The sequence below is a fragment of the Choloepus didactylus genome, chromosome 4 (assembly GCF_015220235.1).
Source record: "Choloepus didactylus isolate mChoDid1 chromosome 4, mChoDid1.pri, whole genome shotgun sequence".
Lineage (NCBI taxonomy): Eukaryota > Metazoa > Chordata > Mammalia > Pilosa > Megalonychidae > Choloepus > Choloepus didactylus.
Window position 1 is genome coordinate 76,833,688 of NC_051310.1, and position 23,803 is coordinate 76,857,490.

The 23,803-nt window shown below is 39.4% G+C and overlaps 1 protein-coding gene across 4 annotated transcripts in view; it reads right to left on the reverse strand.

Moving 5' to 3' along the window:
- Positions 1–23,803, reverse strand: part of FAM189A1 (family with sequence similarity 189 member A1) — a 496,302-nt gene that overhangs the window by 95,912 nt on the left and 376,587 nt on the right. For 3 of the 4 annotated variants that reach the window (XM_037832875.1, XM_037832873.1, XM_037832872.1), the window contains exon 4: positions 14,800–14,934. The exons of the other annotated variant lie outside the window; for it this stretch is intronic. In XM_037832875.1, coding sequence (XP_037688803.1) covers positions 14,800–14,934 — 135 coding nt within the window. The remainder of the gene's footprint in view (positions 1–14,799; positions 14,935–23,803) is intronic. 4 annotated transcript variants of the gene reach the window in all.

Below are 23,803 nucleotides of genomic sequence, written 5' to 3' on the forward strand. Positions count from 1 at the left end.
GGATGCAGGAAGGTCTCATCTGCAGGGTACGTGATGTCATCCACTGGTCTTGGTGGGCAGGGGGCAAGTAAGGGGGAAACAGACATTTCGGCTCATCTGGGGAATGAGTGCCATGCCAAGCCGGGGCTAGGGAAAGCCAGAGAGGAAGGAATTCTCAGGTACTGGGCCGAGTGGTGTTGAAAGGGCAGACAATTGCTCATGGATAAGCAGAAGGGCCACATCCCACAGTGGAGTCCAGCACAGAGGGAACAGCTGACAAGCAAGCCGAAAGAGATGAGGCCAAAGAAGATGAGGTCTGAGAACTGGGATGCTCCAATGAGCAATCCTGGAGGCGGCACCTCGGGACATGGTTGTTGTGGTGGGGTAGAGGAGATGGATTTTTGGAGAGTGGTGTTAAAAGCATATGATTCCAGAGCTGTGTGTGGACCATCTCCCTGGAATGCCATATACCTTCCCTAGAAAGAAAAAGAGGCTAAGGGAAAAACATCTGAAGGAGGAATAAAAGCGAGGGAATGGCCCCACAGAAAAGCAGCCCCTGGCCCTGAGCGCTAAAGGGCCCTCTGCTGCACCTGCTCACTCCGTGTCTGGCCTTCCAGCTCATCACCTGCAGAGGGAGGCACACAACCAACAGCAGCCTGTTCCTCCATCCCAGAGGGAGCTGAAAATGTGAGAGGCTGAGCGCTAACCAGAGGGGAGAGGCTGCCTCATAGGCGCCATCCATCGGCCCTTCTGGATTAACATGTGCTCAGGGACTGCTATAAACATATCACTACAACATTTTTATCTCGACATCTGAATATTTGGGACCAAAGTGCCCCATTTATGTAAATGACCCAGCTATCGGATTCAATTCTTGACTTAACTCAGCAGGTAAACAAAGTCATACATCTTAGTGGCATGTTGACATGGTTAAATTATTTCAAATGGATTTGTGACTGTGAACCTCAGATGAAACTTAGCATCATAACCACACAGGGGAAGAGGAATGCCGCCAGAGTCAGAGGGTGGGGAGGCAAGAAACCAGGGTGGAGATGCTATTTGTGGAATCTGTGGCCACCCCTGACTCCATCAGGAGGATGGAGCCTTGCCAGGGTTAAGCTGTATTCAAGCACCAGGAGAACTGGCATTTCTAGAAGTTCCCTTACAGGGGACCACATGGTCGCTAGTGTAAGTGGGACAGCAGGAAGCTGAGCTCCTTCTCCTCTCTGGCTGGATCCTACCTGCCCAGAGGAGATCTGTTACCCTTAGGGTAAGAAGAAAGCTGTGCAAAGATATGATGCCTCTCTCTTGCTCTGTGTAGCTGCCCCCTTCCGAACATCAAGGATCACCTCCAGCAGGCACGTATGTGTTGTGCTCTCATACTTCCAGGAAACACTGAAAGTTTTGTCACAAAATACTGAACATTCAATTATTCTCAGAATAACTTTTATATCTTTAGCATGGTTAAGGACTTACTCAGGATTGGAGGATGAGTTGAGTTCTCAGATCTCTTTAGGTCTTTTAGGGAATTGTCTTGCCTCTGTGTTTTTTAACTCTCTTAGAGGCAAAGATAAAGCATCTTGAAGATAAGAAAGCACATAAAATCAACAATTGATTGATTTCTTGAGTAACCTTTATCTCCTTGTCCATTGATAAGGTTTCTTTGAGTAATTTGGTTTAGTATGGCTCAATACATTAAACCAGGTACAGGGAAAAAAATCTCTATTTTGAATTAGAATTACATCATTATAATAAAACCATAATGACATTCTGAGATAGAGCAAAGAGTTAAACTTGGGGCAGATATAATGTCAGCATATGATGAAAACATGTTACACCAGTTAACAATTCTGATTCTTGTGACCTTTTAAAAATTCTGTTAATACACACCATCTTGTGCTGGGTTTGACTTGGCAAAGATTATCAGTAAACTATTGAAATTTTCCTTATCTTTTTGTCATTTTTTCATTTTATCTTACAAAGGCCATGGACATTATTTTAGCAGAAAGGGGAACATGCAGTCTTGCTCTTTTAGTAGCACTTACCACCACTGTCAAATGTTTTAGGGAAACAGATACTGACCTTCTAGTTTTTAGGCCCTAGCTACTGAATATTCATAAGGGGACACCCACAGCCAGGCCTCATCGTCAGGCAGCAGGGATGTGGGTCTCAGCGGGCTGAAGCCCACCTTGTGGATCTGCTTGGTTACTTGGACGAGCCACGCGGCCTGCCTCTGGGCTGCAGCCTTCTCACCCGCACATCAGGGACTGGAACCCAGGACACCTCCATACCTCTGCTCTGCAGTTCTGTGAATTTCTGTGTGGTGTGGTGGACTTCTAGGCCCCTCCATACCTGTGCACTGCCCAGCACGCACCCCTGGTAAGGATGGAGCAGTAGGTGTTTAGCATGACGTGAGGATTTATGCTTAAGAGACTATCAACACCCTTAAGAGAGAGGCTTATTTGTCCCCAGGGGCTCTCTGCTGAAGAAGGAGAGAGTCCAGGAGTAGGGGCTGGGGGGTAAGAGGGTGGGATGGTCAGGAAAGGCAGAAAAGAGATCAAGAGAGAAGGGGCTTCAGGACCTCCAGGAAGCAATATCCAAACCACCACAAGATAGTCTGAGGGCAAGAGTGAAGTAAGGTCTGCAGAAATCTTCCGGATTCCAAATATATTCTTCATTTGCCATGAAGTAGACTTTTATTTCTCCCAGATTATGATGGTTGTGTCTGTACAAGCCAGTGGGTGGGGAGTAATGTGGGGGAGGAACATAACAGTAAGTTTACACATACGGTTAAACAAATTTCATTAAGTCGGTATCAGTTAATTCAAACACAACTAAAATCAAAGGTGCTTTGATTCCCAAGCTATTATATGGGATTCCCCCAGCATAAAGTGAGCCCATTGGCTACAATACAAAGTGTGGCTAATCCTTCATTCAATATGGAAATTTAGATGTGGAATATCATTAATCAGATAAACAGATCCTCAGATCGGCCTATGTAAAAGATCAGTGAACCTGCTCTAATTGCTGACCAAAAACAAAAAAAGAGGGAAGAAGAGAAACAAATCAAAGTAGCATTTTCTTAGCTTCTTCTTTTGCTAAGTGTCAAGAACATGTGCAACCTCTGAGGGTATACAGGAAGTAATGCTCATGGAAATCTGTATAGAGGGGTAGAGTAAACCTTTTCCATAATGACACCACGTCCTCCTGCCCACATTTTTCTGGCACCCAAGTGTTTTAATAAGAGAAGCAACGAAAGGTCCCTGCTGGAGTCCCCTGCACTGCAGGGGGAGCCATCAAGCACAGCTTGGCTCTAATGATATTTAAAGAGTAATGATTATGTTAAAAGTTACTGTACCACTAATTATGAGACAACTAGATAAAGTGGCACTTAAACCTATATGAATCTCAGAGGAAGAAACTCTTCTCTTTCTGAGAAGTACAAAATCTTAATTAAACTGAAGCCTATTTAACAAGTGTATAATGCTTGACATAGAGATAGCATTGAATGGGTAGGACTCTCTTTTAGTACTCTGAAGAAGTCATAGATTTCAGAGAAGAGCTCTAAGGCAGACATAAAAATACACTGAGAACTCCACTGTAATTAATATGCTAGAGATGTCTGTAGGTAAAACTATGACCAAATAGAGTCTAAGGCTGCTGTCATCTAAGAGCTCAAAGCAGAGATACAAGAGCTCAAAGAATAATTGATAAGGAAACAGAAAGAGCTGAAAGTGAACTGCCAAAACACAAGATCACATGGAAAGCAGAGCAGAAAGAGAAATTCACAGTGAAAATCATAGCCAGGAAGATAGCTTTAGGAAAAATGAGCAAAGTGAGATGAAAATGGAAAATCTTAAAAGATTAGAGAGCTGGTTGACCAAGCTGGAGATAAGATGCTGCAAGTTTCCACTTCCCCACAAAATCTTTGAACAGCTAGCAAAAACTGGCAGAGCCATCTTTCTCAAAATTTTAGAAAAGAGTTAAAGGGTTGCAGAAGCTGGGTGAGTGCTGAATCAAGAAAACACAGGTTTAAAAATGGAAGGAGAAGCTTGTGGCACACTTGCTGGTACCTCCCCTGACACTTCCCTGGTGTGGGTGGAGCCAGCCTGGGCTCCCATTGCAGGCCCCTGACCCTGTTCCTGAGGGTGCAGAGTAACCCCTATGCACATACTGGAGCGGCTGTATGCCACAGTCATGTGCTGAGGATGGCCTGAAAGATTGAAAAATGATGCTTGGAAACCAAAAGCAGCTTTCAGACAGCTAAAGCAGTGCAAGACACAATTAAATCAAAGTGGCCCAGGGCAAAGGAGTACTAGCTTGAAGACACAGAACAGCGCATCTGGGAGCAGGGGAAAGTGGCTATCCTAGGCAATAGAGGGGACAATTGATTCGTGCAAAAGGGGAATTCCTAAGGCTATGAGCGAGCACAAGCTCAGGACAAGAGGCAGGCTCATGTTCACTTCAGACTGATCCAGACAGAGCCAATTTACAATGACTATGAAGGGGTATTTTTGCATTGGTTTGTTTGTTTTTGTTAGCTCCTGACATAAAAGGAAATATCTGTTTTATCATGAGCTGGATATAAACTTCAGGAAGAGCATGAGCTCATGGACTAAATCACAAAGTTAACACTTTAAAATACTAAAATGAACAGAGTGCAACAAAAGACTACAAGACAAAAAAAATGCAAAAAAAAAACAAAGAAACAAAAAAAAAACAGGAAATGATTACCCACCCAAGGAACAAGATAAAAATCTAGAAACCATCAACAAAGACCAGACGTTGGATATACCAGACAAAGACATTTAAAAAAACCAAACAAACAAAAAAAACGGGGAAAGAACCTAAGACGGTGGCTAGAAGAGACACGGCGAAAAAACACCTCCATGAAAAATGCTAGATATAAGCCAGAAAGTGACCTAGAACACCACTTCCAGCGATGCACCAGCTGGACAAGGTCTGCTAAATCCACAGGGACCGTGCACTTGGTGAAACCCGGAGTCTGCATTCTGAAACAAGTGAGTAAGCCTCCTGAATATCTGGCAGCCATGCTGCGGTGTGGGGAAACTGTGGGTTGGCATTTGGAGGCGGACTAGTTCTTTTTTAAAAAAAAACCAAAAGCGGCTGCAGATACTGCAGCGAGAACTGCACAGTGAAGCGCAGCAGGAACGGGCTGTGCAAACACCTCAATATCTGGCATGGAAGATAGCCTTTCGCACACCTGCTGCTAATAGTCTTGGAGCAAGGAAATCAGAGGTGAGCCAAAAGGGGAAAATAACCATGCCACTTGCAGCCATGCTCCTGGTGGGCTGGGAACACAACTGCCTGGCACCAGCCCCACAGCCCAGAGCCACACCAAAAAACCCAGCGTGACAGGAAGTGTTTCGAGCAACACACACACACTCCACAATATCAGGTGTGGACAATAGCCTTTCGCACACCCACAAGCTAATTGTCTGGAGCTGAGAAGGCAGAGTTGTGCAAAAAGGGGAAAATTAACACAACCCATACAGCCATCCTTACAGCAGGCTGGGAACGCCCCTACATGGCCCGGTCAGTCCAGAACTTCCTTTGAGGGATGGCGTGCGCTTGTGATGTAGCACAACCTTCCCTCAGCAGAGGCCCTAGAAGGGCATGGCTTGGAAGAGGGACCCACTCGGAAATCTCAGGGACCATACTCCAATACCAAGGACTTGTGGGTCAGCAGCAGAGACAATCTGTGGCGAGACTGAAATGAAGGTTTAGACTCTTGAAACAGCCTTAAATCTCCAGAAACACCTGCGAGGTTTGATTATCAAAACTGCCCTCCCTCCCTAACCACTCAGACACACACCCCACATTCAGGGCGGACAACATGAAAAACACATCCAAACTTGGTGCACCGATTGGACCCCACAAGAATCAGACCCCCACACATCACAAAGACAAAGTTGTGGAGAACTGACTTGAGGGGAATAGATGACTCGCGAACGCCATCTGCTGGTTAGTTAGAGAAAGTGTACGCCACCAAGCTGTAGATCTGACAAATTAGAGATTAGTCTTTGAATAATCCTGCATATCCTAATAGAACCCTGTCAAGTAAAGCAAATGCCAAGAGGCCAAAAACAACAGAAAACTTTAAAGCATATGAAAAAACCAGACGATATGGATAATCCAAACCCAAACCCCCAAATCAAAAGATCAGAGGAGACACAGTACTTGGAGCAATTAATCAAAGAACTATAGAGAAACAATGGAAGCATGGCACAGGATATAAAGGACATAAAGAAGAGCATGGCACAGGATATAAAGAACATGAAGAAGACCCCAGAGGAGCATAAAGAAGAAATTGCAAGAGTAAATGAAAAAATAGGTGATCTTAGGGAAATAAAAGAAACTGTTGACCAAATTAAAAAGATTCTGGATACTCATAGTACAAGACTAGAGGAAGATGAACAACAAATCAGTGACCTCAAGGGCCACAGAACAGAAAATGAAAGAACAAAAGAAAGAATGGGTAAAAAAATCAAAAAAATCGAAATGGACCTCAGGGATATGATAGATAAAATAAAATGTCCAAATATAAGACTCACTGGTGTCCAGAAGGGGAAGAGAAGGGTAAAGGTTTAGAAAGAGTACTCAGAGAAATTGTTGGGGAAAACTTCCCAAGCCTTCTACACAATACAAATAGACAAAGCATAAATGCCCAGCGAACTCCAAATAGAATAAATCCAAATAAACCCACTCCAAGACATATTCTGATCAGACTCTCAAATACTGAAGAGAAGGAGCAAGTTCTGAAAGCAGCAAGAGAAAAGCAATTCACCACATACAAAGGAAACAACATAAGACTAAGTAGTGACTACTCAGCAGCCACCATGGAGGTGAGAAGGCAGTGGCATGACATATTTAAAATTCTGAGAGAGAAAAATTTCCAACCAAGAATACTTTATCTAGCAAAGTTCTCCTTCAAATTTGAGAGAGAGCTTAAAATTTTTCACAGACAAACAAATGCTGGGAGATTTTGCTAATAAAATCCTGCCTTACTTCAGATACTAAAGGAAAGAGATATATGGAGAAAGGTTCTGTACTAAAGAGATTCAATATTGGTTCATTAAAAGACAATAAGAGAGAGAGGGAAAAAATATATCTGACAAACATAAACCAAAGGATAGGATGGCTGATTCAAGAAATGCCTTCAGAGTAATAACATTGAATGTAAATGGATTAAACTCCCCAATTAAAAGATACAGATTTGCAGAAAGGATTAAAAAAAATGAACCATCAATACGTTGCATACAAGAGACTCATCTTAGACACAGGGACGCAAAGAAATTGAAAGTGAAAGGATGGAAAAAAAATATTTCATGCAAGCTACAGCCAAAAGAAAGCAGATGTAGCAATATTAATCTCAGATAAAATAGACTTTAAATGCAAGGATGATAGGAGAGACAAAGAGGGCCACTACATACTAATAAAAGGGGCAATTCAACAAGAAGATATAACAATCATAAATGTTCATGCACCCAAATCATGGTGCCACAAAATACATGAGACAAACACTGGCAAAACTAAAGAAAGCAATGGATGTGTCCACAATAATTGTGGGAGACTTCAACACATCACTCTCTCCTATAGATAGATCAACCAGAGAGAAGACCAATAAGGAAACTGAAAGCCTAAACAATTGGATAAATGAATTTGATTTAACAGACATATATAGAACATTACATCCAAATCAGCAGGATACACATTCTTCTCTAGTGATCATGGAACTTTCTCTAGAATAGACCATATGCTGGGACATAAAACAAGCCTCAATAAATTTTAAAAAATTGAAATTATTCAAAGCACATTCTCTGACCACAATGGAATAAAATTAGAAGTCAATAACCATCAGAGACTTAGAAAATTCACAAACACCTGGAGGTTAAACAACACACTCCTAAAATAAATGGTTTATAATGTAGAATGTAGGGGAACTAATGATAGAGAGCAATTATGGAAGGGGGAACGATAACTCAATAAGAACAGATAAGCTATAAGCTATTGTGGGTAAATTTAACATTCTAGGAATGCCCAGGAATGACTATGGTTTGTTAATTTCTGAAGGGTATGGTAGGAACAAGTTCACAGAAACGTTGATATATTAGGTTATTTTCTTGGGGTAGAATAGGAACATGTTGTTATGGTTTGTTTGAAATGGTTTTTTTTATTGTATGCTTTTTCCAATTTTTTTTTGATATAGTTGATTTTAAAAAAAGAGTTAATTAAAAAAAAAAACAATGAAAAGGATATGCACAGCCCCCTTGAGGGGCTGGTGGGGAGTGCAGGGGTGTTGGGCTCCCCCACCTCAATGGTTGCTGATGTGTTCACAGACATAGGGGACTGGTGGTTTGATGGGCTGAGCTCTCTGCCACGGGACTTGCCCTTGGGAGGACTGTTGCTGCAAAGGAGAGGCTAGGCCTCCCTATAATTGTGCCTAAGAGCCTCCTTCTGAATGCCTCTTTGTTGCTCAGATGTGGCCCTCTCTCTCTAGCTAAGCCAACTTGAAATCACTGCCCTCCCCCCTACATGAGATCTGACACCCAGGGGAGTGAATCTCCCTGGCAATGTGCAATAAGATTCCCGGGGAGGAATCTAGACCCAGCATTGTGGGATGGAGAACATCTTCTTGACCAAAAGGGGGATGTGAAAGGAAATGAAATAAGCTCCATGGGCAGAGAGATTCCAAAAGGAGCCGAGAGGTTACCCTGGTGGACACTCTTATGCACAATATAGACAACCATTTTTAGGTTCTAATGAATTGTAATAGTTAGCAGTAAATTCCTGAAACTATCAAACTACAACCCAGAACCCATGAATCTTGATGACTATTGTATAAAAATGTAGCTTCTGAGGGGTGACAATGTGATTGGGAAAGCCGTATGGACCACACTCCCCTTTGTCTTGTTTATGGATGGATGCGTAGAAAAATGGGGGGAGGAAAAAAAAAGGCACTTAGTGTTCTTTTTTATTTTAATTGTTCTTTTACACTTTAATTTTTATTCTTATTATTTTTGTGTGTGTGGGAATGAAACTGTCAAAAATTAATTTTGGTGATGAATGCACAACTATATAATGGTACTGTAAACAACTGAATTTGTGCATTGTTTTGTATGACTGCATGGTATGTGAATATATCTCAATAAATATGAATTTTAAAAAATGGTCTTCAATATGGCTCAAAGATATAAAGGAAAATGCGAGAAAGAACTAAAGGACTTGGAGAAAACAATGAAGTAACAATACAAGAATCTCAATGAAGAAATAAAAAGTCTAAAAAGGAACCAAATAGAAATACTGGACTTGAAGTCCATAATAACTGAAACAAAAAATTCTGCAGAGTGTTTCAACAACTGACTAGAGCTAGCAGAAAAAATCAGTGAAGTGAAAGATAAGACAAATTGAATGATTCAGGCTGAGGAGCAGAAAGAAAAAACAATGAAAAAAAGCGAGCAGAGCCTAAAAAATCTATGGGTTCAAGTATACCAGTAGATACATTATGGGACCCCCAGAAGGAGAAAAAAGAGAGAAGGGGGCAGAAGGAATAGTAAAAGAAATAATGGCAGAAAACATCCCGTATTTAATGAAAGACATGAATATACACATTCAAGAAGCTCAAAGATGCCCGATGAACCCCAAACAGGATAAACTCAAAGAAAACCATATCTAGACATATAGTAGTCAAAGTGTTGAATGCCAAGAACAAGGAAAGAGTTCTGAAAGCTGCAAGAGAAAAACCAATGAGTTACATAACAAGGGAGCCCCAACAAGATTAATTTTCAAGTTCTCATCAGAAAACATGGAGGTAATAAGGCAGTAGGATAAAATATTTAAAGCAATAAAAGAAAACAATTGCCAGCCAAGAACTTTATGTCTGGTGAGACTGTCTTTCAAAAATGAGGGAAAGATTAAGGCATTCTCAGATAAACAAAAGCTGAGGGAGTTCATCACCACCAGACCTGCCCTATGATCAATGCTAAAAGGAGTTCTTTAGATTGGAAGGAGAGGACACTAGACAGTGGATCAAAGCAGCATAAAGAATTAAAGATCTCTGGTAAATTTAACAATATGGATGATTATAAGTGCCAGTACTACTGTATTGTATTTTTTGGCATATAACTCTATTATTATTTTTTTTTACTTCTTACAAGTTCTAAAACGCAAATGCATAAAAAATTATAAATCTATGAATTTGGACCTACAATGTATAAAGATATACTTTGTAACAAGTACAACACAAAGGTGGAGGGACAGAAGGGTACAGGAACAGTGTGTATGTTGTTGAAGTTAAGTTAGTATCAAATAAAAAGTGACTGTTACAGATTTAGGATGCTAAACTTATGCCCCATGATAACAACAAAGAAAATATTTGAAACATATATAAACAAGGAAATTAGAAGGGACTCAAAATAGTACATTACAGAAGATCAAATAAATATGTAATGAGGCATTAATGAAAGAATTGAGGGACAAAAAAGATATAGGACAAAGACCAAATAGCAAAATGGCAGGAGAAAGACTTGCATTAGCAGTAGTTAATTTAAATGTAAATGGGTTAAACTCTCCAGGCAAAAGGCAAAGTATGGCAGAATGGATAAAAAAGCATGGCCCAACCACATGCTGTGAGCCAAGAGGCTCACCTTAAATTCAAAGACACAAGTAGGTTGAAAGTGAAAAGATGGAAAAAATATACCATGCCAATAGTAACCAAAAGAGAGCTGAGGTAGTTATATTAAAATCAGATAAAACAAACTTTAAGTCAAAAGCTGTTACAAGGGACAAAGGAGGTCACCATATATTTACAAAGGGATCAATTCAACAAGAATACATAATAATTACAAATATATATATATGCTCCTAACAGCAGAACCCCAAATTATATGAAGCATATACTGACAGATTTACAGGGAAATACAGACAGTTCTACATTAATAGTAGGAGGTATCAATACACCACTTTCAGTAATGGATAGGAAATTTAAACAGAAGGTCAATAGAAGACTTGAATTATGCTATAAAACAACTAGGCCTAACAGACATACATAGAACACTGTATCCAACAGCAGCAGAATACACATTCTTCTGGAAGACACATGGTCATTCTCCAGGATAGACCATATGGTAGGTCATACAACAAGTCTCATTATATTTAAAAAGGAAATAAAGACTAGAGCAAAGATGAATAAGATAGAAGAAAAAAATAGCTAGAATCAATGAAATCAAAATTTGGTTTTTTGAAAAGATCAATAAAATCAACAAATCTCTAGCTAGACTGACAATGAAAAAGCAAAAAAAGGAAGCACGCAAATAATAAAAACCGGAAAAGAGAGAGGACATTCCTACCAAACCTGCAGAAACAAAAAGTATTACAATATGATATTATGCACAACTGTACAACAAAGTAGACAACCTAGATGAAATGGACAAATTTCTAGAAACACACAAAATACCTACATTGATTCAAGGAGTAGAAGCTCTCACTAAACCAATACCACATAAAGAGACAGAATCAGTAATAAAAAAACCTCCCAATAAAGAAAAACCAAGGACCAGATGGCTTCACTGGTTAACTTTACCAAACATACCAAGCAGAGTTAACACCAATCCTGTCCAAAGCCAAGAAAATTACAGATCAATATTTCTTAGGAATATAGATACAAAAATCCTCAATGAAATACTAACTTAATCCAACAGCACAGTAAAGAATTATACACCATGATCAAGTGGGATTTGTCCCAGGTTTATAAGGATGGGTAACATTAGAAAATCAATTAATTTGATGTGCCACAGTAACAGAACCAAGGGAAAAAAACACATGATCATTTTAATTGAAACTAAAAAGGCACTTGACTACAAAACATTGCTAAAGACATCAAAGAAGACCTAAATAAATCGAAGGACATTCCATAACGAATGTATTAATGAATTGGAAGACTAAATACTGTTAAGATGCCAATTCTACCCTAAATAATTTACAGATTCAATGAAATCCCAATAAAAATTCCAACAGCTTTCTTTGAATAAATGGAAAAACCAACTGTCAAATTTACATGGAAGGGTAAAGGGACTCAAATATCTAAAACCACCTTGAAAAAGAAGAATGAACTTGGAGGACCCACACCTCACAATTTAAAAATTTCCTATAAAGCTATAGTAGTCAAAACAGCATGGTACTAATGCAAGGACATACACACAGACCAATGGAATTGGAGAGAATTGAATTGAGAGTTCAGAAGTATACTCTCACATCTATGGCCAACTGATTTTCGACAAGAGTACCCAGTCCTCTTAATGTGGAAAGAATAGTCCCTTCAACAAATGGTACTGGGAAATCTGGATAACCATATGCAAAAGAATGAAGGTGGTTTCCAACTTCACACCATATTCAAAAATTGACTCAAAGTGGGTCAAAGACCTAAATATAAGAACCAAAACTCTAAAACTCCTAAAAGAAAATACAGAGAAACTTCTTCAGGACCTTGTGTTAAGCAATGATTTCTTAGGCTTTACACCAAAAATACAAGCAAGAAAAGAAAAAAATAGATAAGTGGAATTTCAACAAAATTAAAAACTTTGTGCATCAAAGGCCTTCATCACGAAAGTAAAAAGACAATCTACAGAATGGGAGAAAATATTTGAAAACCACATATCCAGTAATGTTTAATATCCGGAATATATAAAGAAATCCTGTAGGATTTTCTCAACAACAAAAAGAAAAAAGACCCAATTTAAAAATGGGCAAAAGAATAGACATTTCTCCAAAGAAAATATACAGATAGCAAATAAACCAAGGAAAAGATGCTCAACATCATTAGTCATCAGGGAAATGAAAATCAAAGCCATAATGAGATACCATTTCACACCCACTAGAATGACTATTATTTAAAAAAAAAAAAAGAAATAAGTTTTGGAGAGGATGTGGAAAAACAGGAACACTTGTTCATTGTTGGTGAGAAAGCAAAATGGTGCAGCCACTGTGGAAAACAGTTTGGCAGTTACTCAGAAGGTGAAATATGGAATAACCATATGACCAGCAACCTCACTTCTAGTTATATACCCAAAAGAAGTGAAAACAGAGATTCAAACAAATATTTTCACACTGATATTCACAGTGGCATTATTCACAATTGCTGAAAGACGGAAGCAATCCAAGTGTCCATCAGCCAATGAATGGATAAACACATACAATGGAATTTTATTCAGCCATATAAAGGAATGATGTTCTGACACACGCAACAACCTGGATGAACCTTGAAGACCTCATGTTGAATGAAATGAGCTAGTTCTGGGTTCCTCTGACTCCACTGGGTTTGTCCCATGGTGGGCTGATGGGACCACTGTGGTGGTTTGAAGCTGTATGTACTCCAGAAAAACATGTTCTTAAGCTTAATCCATTCCTGTGTATGTGTACCCTTGTAAATTGGACCTTTTAAGGAGATTACTTCAGATAAAGTATAGCCTAGGCTGGGTATTAATCCTATTACTGAAGACCTTATAAGGAAGGTCAAAGAGGGAAAACAGCCACTGATGGAGCAGCCAGAAGCTGAAAGTCAACAGAACATGAAAGAGAAGGAAGAGGCCGTAAGAGGCCACCACATGCATTGCCGTGTGACAGAGGAGCCCAAGACCAAGGACTGCCATCAGCCAGCCCCAGAATGCCAGTCTTTGGGAAGAAACTATCACCTTGCTGATGCCTGAATTTTGGACTTCTCCTAGCCTCAAAACCATGATCTAATAAATTCCATAGTTTAAGTCAACCCATTGCTTGGTATTTGCGTTAGGAATGAGGACACTAAAACAATCACTTTTACCATTCCTCAATGAGGAACAAGGCAGGTGCTGAGGAGTGGGCCTATGTCCACCAGTGCACACAGGTGCATCCTGTATCTCTGTGCATCCTCTGCTTGTTGGCAGATTTCATGGGGAACCACAGTAACAGGAAGGTCACCTGACCAAGTGGTCATTCTTGCCAGTTTGTGCCCTGACCAGCCTCCATGGTCTGGTGCACATATCCACAGAAGACAAATCCTATGCACACAATTCCAGAGGGAACACTTTCCTCTGTTGTAGGATGGCCCTTGAGTACGGCAACATTTTCCTCCTTTCTCCCCAAATTCAAGGGGTAGCACTCTGGAGCATTCCCTACATACCATAGTTCCCTATATACATACTAGAGACTTCTGTGCATATTGTAAAGACAATTCTACATGTATCACCAATCAAGGATTCCTTTGACTGTGGTCACATCTTTTAAAAGGGGAGCAGAATTGGGTTCATTGTTCCTAAACAATTTTTAAATAGCCAATTTTGGGTGTTGGGAAAAAAACACTTGTAGGAAGAAAGGAATGATAGAAACAATTTTCCCGTGTCTTTTTTTTTTTTTTTCAATCAGTTGCTATACACCAGAATAGCTTGCCATGGGAGATTATAAAATTTATTTCTCCAAATATCTCAAAAAAAAAACAAAATAAATACCCATCTGTTCCCTGATGGCATATCCACAAAAATATTAGAAGCAGTAGAATGCATCACTTCAATATTTATAAAGAAAGACCTCTTGCAACCACTTACGTGCTACTTCATATGTCAGAGGCAGGAAAATAAAGTGGTGAAAATGTTAAACAAGACCTGGAAAGCAACAGCTCCAAAATGAAAATCTATACTCCTTTAAAATGCCCTCTAGAAACATATTCCCTCCAGCAGCTGAATGGCATGTAAATTTTAATCAATCTTCCTAAAGTGTCTGTAAGGCATGGGATGAAATGCGTGAAACAAGCTGGCCGGCGGCCTTCACCTTCAGCGTCAGCCTCACAGCGTTGCAGTTCTCCTGCAGTGGGCTCAGCTTCAGCGTCTCCCCGAGGTTGCTGCAGCCAGATGACTGATGCTGCGTTTCACAGCAGACACACACCTCGACACTGTCAAACTTAATCTAGACAAAGGAACACAGACAGAGCTCACAATTAAAACGGCATTCTGTCCTCACGGGTCTACTTGTGCTACACAATTAAGAACATGTGAAAAGGGTTCTCAGTTCATAGCATCCTGTTTGGGCTGTCTTTAATTAACAAAACCAAAGCTATTTCTGTTGACAAAAGCCGAGAAAAACACATTTAAGAATTACTTCAAATCCCTATTTTAAAAGCAATTAATAAAAGAAAAAAAAATAAAGTTGAAGAAACCTAAGCTACAAATTACAGAAAATTATAAAGTACAAAAAGAGAGAAAAGCAAAGAAACTTAAAAGTCACTCACTGATGTATGCATGGTTAGCATAGTTCTGTGCCTTGGCACACTCAGAAACTTCCTGTCTTGTTTCATGGCCCATCAAACTCCCATGCATCCATCAAGACCCAACTCCAGCCCCATCCATGAAGGCTTGTCTGGTTTTCCCTACCAGAACTGCTTGGTTCTCCTCTGGGGGAGCACCCCTGCCCCTCCCGCCACTGAAGACCAGTTGTGGTCACTTGCATCCATGTCTGTCCTATGTGCTCTCTGAGGGTGGCCACCATATCTTATCATCACAGCACTGATAATGCTGATGAGGTGAAGGTGTTCAATACATGATGAATGAATTGAAGTGGCTTAGAAAATTAATAACCAATGAAAGAAAAACATGCAATGCAAGCATTTTAAAAAGCAGTGTTAGAGGAAAAGAGAAGATGAGAGTCTCAGAGATGAGGAGAAGAGCAGAGTTATCTGTGCCAGGAAGAAGAAAAGTAGACTTTAAAAAATAAAGTCCTGGGGAGGGGGAAAGCAGAGTGTTTGCTTGGGAAAACACAAATAAACAAACAATAAAAATAAAGTAATTAATTAAAGCCCTAAAAAGAAAGAAAATAGGTTAAATCTATAAAATTTTATTCAAAATGGCACACGGAATAAATAAATGATTTGCCTTAGACCAGCAGATGCTCTGCTTTTCAATAATAATAATAAATGTTTTATACCAGCTAACTGAAAGTGCAAATTTTTTTTCCAGCAAGATTTGGCCATTTATAGCCATAACAAATGACTTCATTACACGAACTTTCTAGAGTGGTGCTATAAAACCCCAATGTATCAATGTGTCTGGCACCACTAAATACTGGGGGTGGGGTCAGGCAGCATTGTCAGAGCCGAGAAATATGGAGGTTCTCATCTAAGGGGCTGGTTTCCTTTACAAGGCATGCCGGCCTCAGGGTAAAGCCTGCAGACCTCCACAGGTGGGAAACCCTCCAATCACGTTTGAGACAGGTGCCTATATTCCTTTATCCCATGTGTATTTGCATTCACTTTAACAGACCGGCCTGAACAGCACATACAAACACTTCTTTAAATTGTTTTTCTATCAGGTCTTTCATTCTTGCGAATATTTCTATTTGCAATTTGGGATGTCAGGGTAGGATTTCTGACTTGCTTTCACCAGCAGAGTATAGGTGGAAGTGACAGCATACAAGTTCCAAATGAAGACCTTCCCAGGCATTGTGTATTTTTTCCACTCCTGCCCAACCCCTCTACCCTCTCCCCCAACCCCTCAGGAACTTGAACCTTCACCAGGTTAGAACATGCCCTCCAGCCTGAGCCCTAAAATGAGACCACATACATTTTAGAATAAAACTGTCTATGTTTACAAAAAAACCTTGCTGGATTTTGATAGGAATTGCATTAAACCTGTTTATTGGGGGAAAACTGTATATTCCCCCAATTTTGATATGTGTTCACATTTTTATTCAGTTCTATGTATTTTTTTATTTATTTCTCTTGAGACTTCCTCTAATTAGAAGTGTGTTGCTTAGATTTCAAGTGTTTACAAATGTTTCTGTTACCTTTTTGTTGTTGATTTCTCATTTGATTCTATTGTGGTTGGAGAACATACTCCATATGATTTCAATTCTTTTAAATTTATTGAGTTGTTTTATGGGCCAGGATATGGTATATCTTGGTATACATGGGAACTTAAAAAGAATGCGTGTATTTTGCTATTGTTGGGTACAGTGTTCTTTAATTGTCAATTAGATCCTGTTGGCTGAGATGTCCTCGTGATTTTCTGTCCAATTGTTCTATCAACTGTTGAGAGGGTGTTGAAGTCTCCAGCTATAATTTTGGATTAGTCTATTTTGCCTTTTGGTTTTATCAGGTTTTGTTTCACACATTTTACAGCTCTGTTGTTTGGTGCATACACATACAAGATTGCTATGTTTTCTTGGTGAATTGTCCCTTTTATCATTAGGGTTAGGGTTCTACTTTATCTGATATTAATGTAGCCATTCTTGATTACTGTTTGCATAAAATGTCTTTTTCCATCTTTTACTTGCAGCCTAACTATATGATTACATTTGAAATGAGATTACTGTAGACAACATATATTGAGTCATGTTTTTTAGTCTACTGTATCCATGTCTTTCTTTTGACTGGTGTCTTGAGACTATTCACATTTAATGTAATCATTGGTATTTTAGGGCTTAAGTCTGTTATTTTATGCATTGTTTTCCTTTTTTTTTTTCCTGCTTTCCTGTAGATTACCTGAACATTTTTAGAAGTCTATTTTGCTTTACATATAGTGTTTTGAGTGTATCACTTTGTATATCTCTCTAGGGTGGTAATTTGGAGCTTATCTACCCCAGAAAAACATGTTCTTAAACTTAGTCCATTCCTGTAGGTGGGAATCCTTAGTAAGTAGGACCTTTTGATGAGGTTATTCAGTTAAGGTGTGGCCCAATTCAATCAGAGTGGGTCTTAATGAATTCTGTATAAGCAGAATTCTTAATTAATTTTGTATAAGCAGAATGAAATTCAGACAGACAGAGAGAGAAAGCCACAGGAACCAAGAAGCTAATGGTCAACAGAACCCAGAAGAGAAGGAAGAGGCCAAGAGAGGCTGCCATGTATATTGCCATGTAACAGAGAAGCCCAGGACCAAGGATCACTGGCAACCAGCCCAAGAACGCCAGCCTTCAGGAAGAAAGCATCACCTTGATGACACCTTGATTTAGACCTTCTCCTTGCCTCAAAACCGTGAGCTAATAAATTCCCAATGTTTAAGCCAACCCATTGTATGGTATTTGCTTGAGCAGCCAAGGAAACTAAAACATCTTGAGAACACATTACATGCATTTAACATATCATAATCTACTGATATTGCCATTTTAATAGTTCAAGTATGGAAACTCCACCTCCCTTTATGCTTCTTTGCACTCAGCTATTTATAACTATCTTAAATATTTCCTCTGTATAAATTTAGAGTCATAGCAGATAGTGCTGTGATTTTTGCTTCAACCATCAAAAATATTTTTAAAACCCCAAGAAGAGAGGGAACGTCTAATGCATTTACCCCTATTTTGCTTCCTATGTTCTTCCTTCTTTCCTGATGCTCTAAAATACTTATTTTTATCAATTCCTTTCTATTTAAAGAAATCTCTTTAGCAATTCCTTCAAGGTAGGTCTGCTGACAATAAATTCTCCTAGTTTTCCTTCATCTGAGAATTTCTAGATTTCCCCTTCATTCCTGGAGGATATTTCTGCTGGGTATAGGAATCTGGGTTGAGAGTTCTTTCCTTTCAGCACTTGAAAAGTCTTCTACAATTACCTTTGGCCTCTGTGCAGGTGATTTCTGGTAAGAAATCCTCATCATTCTAATTGTTTTCCCCCATACTTAAAGGGTCACTTTTATGTGGATGGCTTTCAAGACTTTTTCCTTTGACTTAGTTTTCATACATTTGATTGTGATGTATTGTGATGTGAATTGCTTTGGGTTTATCCAGTTGTGGTACACTCAGCTTCTTTGCCAAATTTTGGAAGTTTTTAGTCATTATTTGAGTACTTTGTCAGCCTCACTTTTTTAATCCTCTCTTTCTGCAACCATGATATAATGTAAAATCTTTTCTTATAGTGCCACAAGTCATTGAGGCCCTGTTAATTTTTTTAAATCTATTTTCTCTCTGTTGTTCAGGTTGGTAATTTTCATTGCTCTATCTTCCATGTCACAGATTCTGTTTTTTTGTTTTGTTTTGTTTTGTTTTGTTTTTTGACACCTCCATTCTGCCATAGAGCACATTCACTGAACTTCTTATTTCAGTGATTATATTTCTCCATTCTAAGATTTCCATTTAGTTCTATTTTACATCTTCTATTTCTTTGCTGAGATTTTCTGTTTCTCTGCCGAGGCTTTCTATTTCGTGTGTTTGTTTGTTCATTTGTTTCAATTGTATCTGTAATTTCTTGCTAAGGAATTTTTATCATGGATTTGAAATGTACATGTGAAAGGCAATACGATAAAACCATGAGAAAATAATAAAGAAGAATATCTTTGTGTCCTTGTGGTAGGGAACACTTCTTCAGCATGGCTTAAAATACACTAATCAAAAACAAAATGACTCATGTGTTTGGCTATTTGAAAGTAAGGACTTCTTTTCATCAAATGATATCATAAGAGAGTAAAATTAGATGATGTTGCCATCACATATAAGTGACAGAAGACTCACGTCTCAAACAAATAAACAAAACTCTCCATGCTGGTTTGAAGCTGTTATGTACCACAGAAAATGCCATGTTCTTTTAATCCATTCCTGTGGGTGCAGACCTGTTGTGGGACCTTTTGATTAGGTTGTTTCAATTGAGATGTGACCCACCCAATTCAAGGTGGGTCCTAATTCCTTAGTGTAGGACTTTATGAGAATAAAAGAGAGAAAAAGCCCAGAAAGATTAGAGAGAAATACCCAGAGAGAGCTGAGAGAGGAAAGCCCTGAAGGAACTAAGAGAGGACCCACAGAAGCTCAGAGAGGAGGCCACTGGAACCAGAAGCTTAAAGCAACAAAACCCAGGAGCAAAGGACCAGCAGATGCCAGCCACGTGCCTTCCCATGTGACAGAAGAATCCCAAATGCCAGTATTTTTTCTTTAGAGTAAGTATTGTCCTGTTGATGCCTTAATTGGGACATTTTCATGGCCTTAGAACTGCAAATCTGTAAACTAAATAAAGCCCAATTGTAAAAGCCAACCCATTTCTGGTATATTGCATTCCAGCAGCTCTGGCAAATTGAAATTCTCTCTTAAACGTTAATACAAAGACAAAGAACTCAATATGAAACATGAAAAGGAGCCCCACCTCAGTAATAATCTGAGGGATGTAAATCAAACTACAATGAGATGTGATTATACTCTCAGCAAAATGGCTACAATTGAAAAATAATGCAATACCAGATCATGATAAGGATGTGGAGCAAGAAAAATCCTTCCACACTACTGGTGGGAATGTGAATTAGAAAATAACTTTGGAAAACAGGCATTACATACTTAAGTTGAAGTAGCTATCTACACAGTTTAATACTTAACAGATATTCCACTTCTAGGTATACACTCAACAGAAATGATGCAATGGTAATGAGAATCACATCCTTGAGTGCTCATTAAAACATTATTCTAAACAGCCTCAAACAAAAAACAGCCTGTTCCAGTTTGCTAAAGCTGCCATTATGCAAAATACCGGAAATGGATTGACTTTTATAAAGGGGATTTATTAGGTTGCAAATTTACAGGCCATAAAAGTGTCTAAACTAAGGCATCAACAAGAGGATACTTTCACTGAAGAAAGGTCGATGGCATCTGGAACATCTCTGTCAGCTGGGAAGGCATGGGGCTGGTGTCTGCTGGTCCTTTGCTCCAAGATTCTGGTTTCAAAATGGCTTTCTCCAAAATGTCTCTGGGCTTCTGTCCCTCTTAGCTTCTCTCTCTCAGCTCCTGTGTGTCCTTGCTTGTTTTCCCAGGGCATTTCTCTCTAAGTGTCTGGGGGTCCTCTCTTAGCTTCTTTGGGGCAAACTCTGGGTGGCTTCTCTTAGCTTAGCATCTCCAAACATCTTTCTGTCTGCATCTCCAAGTGCCTTGGTCTGTGTCAGCCCCTGACACAAAAACTAATCAAGATGCACTTTGAATGGGCGGGATCACATCTCCATGGAAATAATCTAATCAAAAGTTCTCACCAACAGTTGGGTGGGTCACATCTCCATGGAAATAACCTAATCAAAAGATCTCACCCATAATAAGTCTGTCCCCATAAGATTGCATTAAAGAATATTGTCTTTCCTGGGGTACATAACAGTTTCAAACCGCCACACAGCCCAAAGTCCATCAACAGAGGAATGGACAAATAAATTACATTATATTCATACTGTGAAATATTGTAAAGCAATGGACATGAACAAACTACAGTTATATAAAATAGGAATAAATTACACATTATAAGGTTGAGTGCAACAAGTCAGACACCAAAGAAATATAGACTGTTTTTATTTAGATAAATTTCAATAAAACAAACAAAACTAAATTATAGTGTTTAGGGATGCATGCAGAGCTGGTACAACTACAAAGAAAATAGAAGGCATGATTATCTTAAAATTAAGGTGATGGTTATCTGCAGTGGAGATGGGGAGGCAGTGAATTTGGGGCACATAATAAGGAGGGGTCTGAGATGCAGGGAGTGCTCTATTTCTTGAATTAGGTAGAGGACATGGGATGTTTGCCTTGTGATACATAGGGGAGGCATACATTTTTGTTCTGTACACCTTTCTATATGTGCTTTATATTTCTCAATGAAAAGGGTTAAAAACAGATGGGATTAAAAATAAATAAAATGCAAAACAAATTAGGAAGAGAACAGAAATAAACTAAAATAAGAAGGAAAAAATTCAACAAACATAAACTGCAAAAGTAACAAAATAGAAATAAAAATAATAAGGCCTAAATCTGATTCTTCAATAGACCAATAAAACAGACAGCCCCTCTGGCAGGATTGATTAATAAAAAAAGAAATCCAAAATATACAACATTAGGAATGAGAAAGGAGCTATAACTATGGATAGACTAGAAATCTACAGCCATAAATTTGAAAATCCAGGGGAGATAATTTCCTAGCAAAATATAAACTACTAAACTGAGTAAAAAAGATTTAGTAAACCTAAAGACCAAAAATCATAAAAGAGTTCAGAAAGTCCAAAATGGTATTTCAAGCTGAGTTCACTCTGACCTTTAATGAAAAGGGATAATTCCTATGTTTTTAAATAATTTCAGATGACAGAAAAAATAGAAAGCACTCTAATTCCTTTTACGAAGCTGGTATAACCTTAACAGAAATTCTGAAATAGATCGTACTACTCTCCCCTCAAAACATAAAAAGCAATTTCTCTTGAGGACTCGGGCAAGATGGCAGCATAGAGAGGAGTGGAAGCTAAGTAGCCCCCTGGAACAACTACAAAAAACCAGAAACAACTAGTAAATAATCCAGAATAACTGCGGGGGGACAAACGAGACCATCCACTCATCATACATCAACCTGAATTGGGAGGAATGCCCGAGAACACAGCATAAAATCTGTAAGTAAAACCTGCAGAACCAGGTCGGGAGACCCCCTCCCCCATAGCCGGAGCTGCGGAGCCGCGTGGTGCCACAGAGAAGCTCCCTCCCAGCAAGCGAATACAGCTCAGCTGAGCTCCAACTGGGGTTTTAAGTAGCGAGTGTGAACTGCTCACTACAGGTACGCAGCCCCAAAAAACAGACAGAGGCTTTGGGTGACAACTGACCTGGGAGAGCCAGAGGGTCGCCTTGGACTGGGTCTGAAGGGGACTATCTGTTTCTTTTTTGGCTCAGTGGAGAAAGCCCCAGTCATTTTCAGTTTCCAGGGTTGTGACTCTGGGAAGGGTGGAGACACCACAAGCAGAGAGCAAGACCACTGAAATGCTAATGACCTCCACCTGAGCGGTCTGTCTTCTCTAGGAGGAAAGGGGTGGGGCCCTTTCCATTCAGAACCAGACCCGAGAGCCTGGGGGAACATGGCCATACGTCCTCATACCAGTCAAGAATTAAAGGCTAACAGGTGTCACCTGCTGGGCAGAAAAGCACAGTGACCCAAGGCATCAAAGGGTGGAGCAATTTTCTAAGACACACCCACAGGGAAACCTGATACTGAATATTTCTTCCCTCTGGGACCTGAGCCTGTTCTGGTCTGGGAAAACCTGATTTGGATAACCAAGGAAACCATGCCTAGACAACAGAAAATTACAACCTACACTAAGAAAAACAAAGTTATGGCCCAGTCAAAGGAACAAACATACACTTCAACTGAGATACAGGAATTTAAACAACTAATGCTAAATCAATTCAAAAAGTTTAGAGAAGATTTCACAAAAGAGATAGAGGCTGTAAAGGAAGCACTGGACATGTATACGGCAGAAATCAAAAGTTCAAAAACACAACTAGTAGAACCTATGGAAATGAAAGGCACAACACAAGAGATGAAAGACACAATGGAAACATACAACAGCAGATCTCAAGAGGCAGAAGAAAACACTCAGGAACTGGAGAACAAAACACCTGAAAGCCTACACGCAAAGGAGCAGATGGAGAAAAGAATGAAAAAATATGAGCAACGTCTCCGGGAATTCAAGGATGAAACAAAGTACAATAATGTACGTATCATTGGTGTCCCAGAAGGAGAAGAGAAGGGAAAGGGGGCAGAAGCAATAATAGAGGAAATAATTAATGAAAATTTCCCATCTCTTATGAAGGACATAAAATTACAGATCCAAGAAGCGCAGAGTACTCCAAACAGAAGAGATATGAATAGGCCTACGCCAAGACACTTAATAATCAGATTATCAAATGTCAAAGACAAAGAGAGAATCCTGAAAGCAGCAAGAGAAAAGCGATCCATTACATACAAAGGAAGCTTAATAAGACTATGTGCAGATCTCTCAGCAGAAACCATGGAGGCAAGAAGGAAGTGGTGTGATATGTTTAAGATACTGAAAGAGAAAAACCACCAACCAAGAATCCT